Source organism: Haliotis cracherodii, unplaced genomic scaffold (assembly GCF_022045235.1).
Source record: "Haliotis cracherodii isolate W230 unplaced genomic scaffold, xgHalCrac1.p SCAF_17, whole genome shotgun sequence".
Classification (NCBI taxonomy): domain Eukaryota; kingdom Metazoa; phylum Mollusca; class Gastropoda; order Lepetellida; family Haliotidae; genus Haliotis; species Haliotis cracherodii.
In genome coordinates, this window is record NW_027266272.1 from 9,772,171 (window position 1) to 9,781,082 (window position 8,912).

The 8,912-nt window shown below is 41.0% G+C and overlaps 1 protein-coding gene across 1 annotated transcript; it reads left to right on the forward strand.

Annotated features, from left to right (window-relative positions):
- The first annotated feature begins 2,548 nt into the window (after positions 1 to 2,548).
- LOC139464347 (proclotting enzyme-like) lies at positions 2,549 to 8,669 on the forward strand. The gene is made up of 8 exons (XM_071245875.1): positions 2,549 to 2,706; positions 3,070 to 3,386; positions 3,761 to 4,024; positions 4,548 to 4,731; positions 5,782 to 5,900; positions 6,162 to 6,302; positions 6,752 to 6,903; positions 8,482 to 8,669. Exons 1-8 carry the CDS (start codon positions 2,549 to 2,551, stop codon positions 8,638 to 8,640), a joined length of 1,494 nt encoding a protein of 497 aa, XP_071101976.1. The 3' UTR covers positions 8,641 to 8,669.
- Positions 8,670 to 8,912: the final 243 nt, after the last annotated feature.

Sequence of the window (8,912 nt, forward strand, 5' to 3'; positions counted from 1 at the left end):
TTTACTGCCACAAAAGTACTGTTGTTCAGTCCGTTTTTTTCCTTCCGGGGGACTTTAAGTTTCAACGCTCTTCAACGCTCGGACTAGCAAGGCAATTTCGCCCCAGACGCATATTCTCTGGTTAATTTTGCAAAGGGACAGCTCATTTAATATTCTAATATGCCTGGGATTTCTTTGAGACAGCTTCATGACTTACATTTTGTTCTATGAGAGGAGGAGCCAGACAGAGTTAAATTTATTTTCACCAGTATGTTTAATGGTCGGTCACTTAGCGGATAGTGTTTCAAACAAAGGTGCGTTTTACCACACCCAGTATATTTCTTAATACTCGCCCACTCTTTCCAGATGTTTTATGCAAACTTTTGATAGAATATATGTTATACACTATTCGCCTACGTGCTTTCGATGCTCAAATACACCCTTACGAAGTCACCTATTGTATTTAGGCAGATGTCTTGCAGGGTTATTATTCGATCTCCACATTCTATGTTTCGTTGCTAAAGCAAATAGCAAATAGAAAGCCGACAGTCGCTCAATAAGTTAGCTTTAACGTTGGTAAATATTGAAATCGGTAGATAGGTCCACTGTAAACACAGCTCGGTAGGTAACCAGCTCGTTCAATAGATTCAGTCTTAAACCATCCATTCAGACATAAGTTCTTTTAAAAATTCATGTTGACTTAAATTGGAGGAAGCTAAGTATCAAGTTATTCTCTGGTCACCAAGATGGGAAATGTCAGGTAGCTTAGCTGGTTGAGGCTACTTTCATGACCACGAAATGAATGTCTCAGGGTTTGGGCCCTAACAATTTGTGTGACCAGTTGTGTAAGTCCCCGTCGTACAAATACAATTAATATCATTACTGATCGGATTTAGATCTTTATGGACCGACCACTATATACACTCTCTCTCCTCCCCCTCTCTCTCTGTCTCTGTCTCTCTCTCCCCCATTTTCCGTCTCTCTCTGTTTCTCTCTCTCTCTCTCTCTCTCTCTCTCTCTGCTTGTGTTTGTGGACGGGTGGATGGGGTGGGTATGGGTGGGTGGATATTTGTATGGAGATTACGATATTTCCAGCTACAGCTGCAAAACCACATATTTAAATAATTAAAACTGTGAGCCTAAATAGTATTTTTCTAAAAAAACACCTTGCAAGACTTTATCATTATTTTTCAGGCATTGTCGGGGACAACATATTTTTATCGAGAAAATCCTGGCGCCCCATCGGTAGGGAAAAATCCAGCAGCCCCGTGCTTTGTAGTCCTCCTGTGCTAGAGATACTGTTGTTGTTACAAATATTCCTAGTCAACACGCAATAACCCAGCTCGGTTTGTATGTACATATTTATGTTAATATTGTACTAGTTCGTTGAAAGTCGTGGTGGTACATTGTTATGCAAGTGCCCGTGGATCGCATTTACACATCTAATTCCAACGTATATTTAACATCTCATCCAATCTGACTTACATGAATGACCAAAGATATGCATATTATTAAAACATGTATAAATTCTGATGTATTGAAACACAAAATTAAATTCTGAACATTTGTAGTATTTACATATATTAAGATTCTAAACATGTTTATATTATTGGGATGTTGTGTTTTAGGTTGTTTCATACACCCACCTAATTGTGTTATTAATATTACTCACAACAGCTGTTGTTACTTGTTTCTGATTAGTGATATTCGCCTATGTTTCGGTTTACCTTGGACACAATCTTAAAAACCCGTTTAATCACAAAGTGACAATATGTAAAACAAATAATTGTTCATTTAAATATAACGATGACTGAGTCATTAAGTTTATTTGGACCTCATGGCAGATAGACATATTTTCTTACCATGGACCAAGACAGCCCCATTGCCTGACGTCTTTCATGGTGTACAATACATATGTACCAAACAAGTGGCGACTACAAAATACAGAACCAAATCATCCTTTCACTGACGCTTCGTTGTGACTGGTCAACATAGACTGCCATGTGACCATCCTACAATTGCATCGTGTGTACAAAGTTGTAGCATATACATAATACAAACAACTTGAAACAAGTGGTCCATATTTAGATACCTTAACAAGGCATAAGAAGAATGCTGGTTGCGTTGCCAGCTGTAAGTGTAGAAACGTGTCCTTGGGATACATAATGTCCTCCCGTACAGCGAGCACCATCATCAGCAGCTGGGCGAAAACACGTTATTGTAGCATCAGTCGATACAAAAGCCCTGCTGCTTGTGTTTGGTCAGTATAAATATAGCTGTTAACAAATAAGTCCAAAGTACATACGATTGTTAAACAAAGAGTAAGTACTGCCACTTGTATTCGAGAGACAGCTTTTCTCATTAGTAAACCATTTTGTTTGTTGCAAAAGAGTCAGTGTAAATAAGTGAAAATGTGTCGAATCAATGCACTGGTGGCCTGCTGTTTATATGCATGAATGTGACGAATCAGAATATGTTTGGTTCCCGTGCCTATTGACGTCACGGGCACCTGTTGTTGGTTATGGTTGCTATAAAATGCAGCGGCTCTAGGGCTCTGAACATCTTCATCATGAGGTCGTTGCTGGTGCTGTGTTTGCTGGTCTTCCTGACTGTTGCCCTCGTGGGTGGACGTCGTCGGGATCGCAGATGGAATGGTCGGCAGAGTTACGGCTACCGAGGAAGTCGATACGGCAGATTTAGGAGACCAAACAGAGGCTACCGTCAGTCGTAAGGGTGGCTGTATATCATATATTGTTGGAACGTTTTCGTTACCTTGTAGAGAAAGATTATCTCATATTTGAATAATAATAACATTTTGTATTTCGCAGGGAAACTTAAAGACTCTAACGTGAGACATGTTAGGTGTCCCTTACATATTAGCAGAAACCTTAATGCCAATTATAAGTGTTATAATTATTATTATTTATCCTTCGTATATATTTAGTCAATAGTTCGTTGGTTATGTCTTTCCACATTTGTCATCTCTATTCTTTCTATAGATTTGGGTTATTTCACGTGTTTCTTCGTTTATCTATATGTGCATTAACAAATAATATAATAATATAAAATATATTATGATTTTGTTACAAGCTTCAACTCCCACAACCACCACAACCATCACAACCACCACAACCACCACGACCACCACGACTACCACTACCAACCTGCTGATAATCCTACCCTCCATCCCGTTACCTTCCCATCAGATCTCTACAACCAGCTTCCAGAAAACATTCTCGGCAACGCTCTGTGCTTCATGCTAGACACCAGAGTTCACGCTCGAATTGAAGCTTTAAAAGCCATATATAGAACCTATCCAGAGCAGAAAGCTGTCGAAATCGTCATCAATATGAACCAGATGATGCACTCCAACATACAGGGAGGTCTCAGTGGTTTACGCGATGAAGGTAAACGAGTTGTTCATAGTTTATTATAACGTTCATAACAAGTTTATGTGAAACAATAGATGTCCTCCCAAAAGCCTTCTGACAAAATATGCCTCCTGAGAATATACGATTGCTCAAAATTTAGTACTGAAATCCATAATTTCATATTATCACGATTCTGTACCCATTATTGTTTTTCTTATTTTTAATGGATTTTACTGATTAAATGAAAACAGAACCATCAACACTGACATTGAGATTATGTCCCCCATCCTTGGCTCGTTTTAGAAAAATGTGGAATGCCTTGTTTTCATCATGAGTCTTGACATGCTTTACAAGAGGATCATCATACAAATAAATGAACAAATTATTATTATCAATATAATCATTTGCAGCGCTCACTGCCATGTCCCCTGCTGGAAAGGAGAAGTTATGCAATCTGCTACAAAACATGCCTAACAGCTACAACGCCTGCGGCTTCCAAAACCTCATCAGCGTCTTGGCCGATGAGTGCACACCTCAAGTCTCCCAGACCCCCGTGCAATCAACACCCACGACAGCTGCATCAACAACAGCGAGAGCAACTACAGCTGCACCAACTACAGCGAAATCAACCACCACTACAACTACAACCACTACAACCACTACTCCCACACTAAGTAAGTTGTAAGTCAATGTCACTAAAGAGCATTTTTTCGTCAGAATGTCCGTCAACCAACACTCTTTGGATTTCGAAGTCGCATCCGCAAAACTAAAAATATGAGAGACGTTTAGTTTGTTTGCATTTCGCACCGTCACAGCCATCCGTTTCTGATCCCCTCAATTTCACGTATTTCAACACTCAACGGGTTCGTGCGTCTCAGAATAACTCCCCTAACCAATGACATCTCCCATCATCAGAGACCAGACCAACCAATCCCCAAATATGGACCTGATCCCCACAACAGTCATATCAGTCTTGGATAGATATAAACAAAAGTCAACATCCACGTCAGCAGACACCATAATCATGTGCATGACACTTATTTCAAGGATATACCACATGATATTTTAGCTTTTTTTTATTATCGTGGTATGACAAACACGTTTGCTGTTTAGTAATGAAAATGGAATTGACAACGATTGGTTTCCTTACATGTTTTAAAACATTTGTGATGAGACAATGCTGCTTCTACTTTTAAGACTGCAACGATATAAGTACGATCCAGCGAGTTGCCATAACAACAAGAATTGTTGGAGGCTTCGCAGCACAGCAGGGTGCCTTCGACTCATACGCCTCCCTCAACATCGGAGGCAGCTCTAACCCCGTGTGTGGAGCTACGATCATCGACTCCTGCACTATTCTGACAGCTGCCCATTGTGTTAAGTAAGTACATCCACGCTCTACTGCCCATTGTGTTCAGTCAGTACATCGACATTCTACTGTCCATTGTGTTAAGTAAGTACATCGACACCCTTCTGTTTATTCTAGTCAGTCGGTACATCGACATTCTACTGCCCATTGTGTTAAGTCAATACATCGACATTCTACTGCCATTGGGTTAAGTAAGTACATCGACACCCTCCTGTTTATTCTGGTCAGTCAGTACATCGACATTCTACTTTCCATTGTGTTAAGTAAGTACACCGACACCCTCCTGTTTATTCTGGTCAGTCAGTACATCGACATTCTACTGCCATTGTGTTAAGTAAGTACATCGACACCCTCCTGTTTATTCTGGTCAGTCAGTACATCGACATTCTACTACCATTGTGTTCAGTTAGTAGATCCACGTTCTACGGCCCGTGATGTTTAGTAAGAATATCGGCATGCATGTCGGGTTCAGTCAGTACATCGACTCTCCGCTTCCATACTGTGGAGATGTCAAGGCTTGAGACAGTTTCCAATGCTTAGCGCCGTTACATTTATCAAGAAAATCAAATCAACACCAAAAACGTACAACGACCGTGTCTGGAAATTATCAACTAAGTTGGAACAGAGCAGATTACATTCAACCATGTGTATCAACATGGATGTTTCTGAAAGCGGTGACAAATCAGCGCACACCTTCTATTTTCATCAGTGAAAACAATGATGTCTGATGCTGTTTCCTACTCAATTTTGACTGGTACCATATGTTCATTTGCTTTGTCAGATGGACAATTGACCTGCCTTGGCATGACTTTGTGACGGCTGTCACGGGTGGGACAGGATCCGTTCACCTTTTCGCGATCACTTGGTGTCCTCACTATTTTATAATGATTCATAAACACATGCTCGTTGATTTCCCCCCAAAATTAGAAAGTGTTTTGTCGCTTTTATTTACGTACTAAATGATATACAAATACATTCTTGTTGACGTTCAGTTGTTTGATAGATATTTGTTCTTGGCAAAGTAAACACTACCCTAACTAAATGTGTACCTTACATGTCTAGTGACCAGACCGCTGATCAAATCAAAGTCAATGTTGGCGACCACACAACCATAGCATCAACCACGCAGCTCAACGTCAACAGCGTCACGGTCCATGAGAACTACAACACTCAAACTACAGGTAACGATCACGGTCCATGAGAACTACAGCACACAAACTACAGGTAACAATCACTGCTCATGAGAGCTATAACACACACACTGGAGCTAACAATCACGGTTCATGAGAACTTCAACAATCAAACTTCATATAACAATTGCCGTCCTATCTAGATCTAATTCAAAGACATCTTATATCAAATAGTGTCATTATTATTTCGAAAATGCCGTTAAACACTTGATAAACACAGATTCTTAATATATAAACTTGCTTACGTTACAGCCAATGATGTAGCGATCCTGAAGGTCGATCCCATTGACTTCAACGCCATCCCCAACACCGCTCCAGCCTGCCTCGCCACCGCCGACTTCGCTCTGACCGGACAAGACTGCACCGCAGTCGGAGTTGGAACCACTAGCTTTGGTAATCCCATAATGTCGTTATGTTGCCCAGTCGGAATGAACTCAGAAAAAGAGGCCCTTAGGCGTGCCAGAAACCTTTGATCATCGGATCCAGGGTGGACGTCTAAGACCTGCACCACTTCGGGCTTTCCTGCCAAATTAAACTGATACACCACATAAACGCTGTTCAAAGCAGCGTCTAGCCCAACTCACTTGCACACTCTGATATGTGTCGGATCACTTTACGAATATATGGCTTCATCCTATCACAGATGAATAGCTAGGCATTCGACATGGCGACAGAGTGGACAGGACAAATTCGTTTCCCAGCCCATATCACAACTGTCGAAAATCTCAAAACAATAGTAACTGATGTTTTAACGCCGCTTTCTTTTTGTAGTTTTCAAGCATTATGACGACGGATGATGTCAAAGAAGGCTGGATATAATGAGTTTTACTCTTGTCCGCTAGGTGGTCAGCAACCAGATAATTTCCTCCTGCAACAAGTGTCTGTTCCAACTCAGGACGGCAACACCTGCGCCGAAGACAACAGCATCCTCGTCCAGATGACCGACCCCAACAACCAGATCTGTGCTGGTCAAGCAGGCAGAGATTCCTGCCAGGTCAGTATAGACGGCACAGACACTCGCAACATAAATGAGGCTTCAAGCAGAAACTTCCTATGATTATGTAACGGACTTTATTGCTTCTATTAAGGATTACGTCACTAGTGTTATATGTGGTTAAACGGCATGCATCCTGTGCTAATGTGGTTGATGTAGGATGCAAAAGATGTAGTTCTTTCTTTGGTTTATGTTGGTCGTGAATCCACAGGGCCATGGGTACTTCCCTAACCTTTACAGTGCTGTAAGTGGAAAACTGGACGCAGATAAAAAACCCTTCTGATTGATTTCAAAGAGGCGAACTTGACTGTATGGTTGATCACCCACGTGTAGGGCATACTATATGGAGATGTTGCCTGCATGGGGGATATGTAAAGGTGACTGTAGATGTCGGGAATATGTAAGGTTGGCTGTGTGTGCGTTGGAATGTTTAAAAGTGACAGTGATGAGAGGAAATATGAAAAGGTGCCAATACTTGCTCATTATGTAAATGTGACTATATTTGCGAAACATGTGCGAACGTGACCATGATTGCCTGGGTATGTAAAAAGGTGACCATGATTGCTTGGGTATAGATAAAGGTGACCGTGATAGCCTGGGTATATAAACAGGTGACCTTGATTGCCTGGGTATATATAAAGCTGACTGTGATGGCCTGGGTATATATATACAGGTGACCGTGATGGCCTGTGTATATCTAAAAGTGACCGTGATTGGCTGGGTATGTAAAAAGGTGACCATGATTGCCTGTGTAAATATAAAGATGACCGTGATGGCCTGGGTATATAAACAGGTGAGCATGATTGCCTGGGTATATATAAAGGTGACCGTGGTAGTCTGGGTATGTAAAAAGGTGACCATGATTGCCTGGGTATGTATAAAGATGACCGTGATGGCCTCGGGAGATAAGAAGGTGACCATGATTGCCTTGGTATATATAAAGGTGACCGTGATAGCCTGGGTATATAAAAAGGTGACCATGATTGCCTGGATATATATAAAGATGACCGTGATAGCCTGGGTATATAAACAGGTGACCGTGATGGCCTTGATATGTAAAAAGTTGACCATGATTGCCTGGACATATATAAAGATCATTGTGACTGTCTGGGCATATATAAAGGTCAATGTGATTGTCTGGATATATATAAAGGTGACAGAGATTGCCAGGGTATGTATAAAGATGATTGTGATTGCCTAGGTATGTATAAAGATGACCAAGAATGTCTGGGTATGTATAAAGATGACCGTGATTGTCTGGGTATGTATAAAGATGACCGTGATTGTCTGGGTATGTATAAAGGTGACCGTGATTGTCTGGGTATGTATTAAGATGACTGTGATTGCCTAGGTATGTATGAAGATGATTGTGATTGCCTAGGTATGTATAACGATGACTTTAATTGTCTGGGTATGTATAAAGATGACCGTGATTGCCTGGGTATGGATAATGGTCAAGACTAGATATATATAAAGGAGGTGCTTTGTGTGTCTTGTTACTGACACTTCTTCAAAAACATAAATATTGGTGATGTTGAGTATATCACGGGCATTAACTAACGTGTGGTTCTTCTTCAGGGTGATTCTGGTGGTCCTCTGTACTGTCAGCAGAACGGTCAACAAGTTCTGACCGGTGTGGTGTCCTACGGTGTTAACTGCGGTCAAGCCGGTTTTCCAGGTGTCTACGCCAAGGTATCCAGCTATGCTGACTGGATTGCTGCTCGTTCTGGCTGTTAAACTTTGGACGCTGTATTTGATAAATACTTACAAAATGAATTCATCATGTGTTGATAATTTCATTCTATGAAAAAAGGAATACTGATGGAAATCCAAACGTCCGACACCGCCGACCGATTTTGCAGAGCACGTGTTAGATTTGTTTGAACGGCGTTGCTCATGAAACTTAACGAATTCACTCGATGGTACAAAACTGATTTTGGCAATACGAAATGACAAAGATATGTTATTACTCACCCGTGAAAGGAGCACTTGCTTAATAACATTGCACC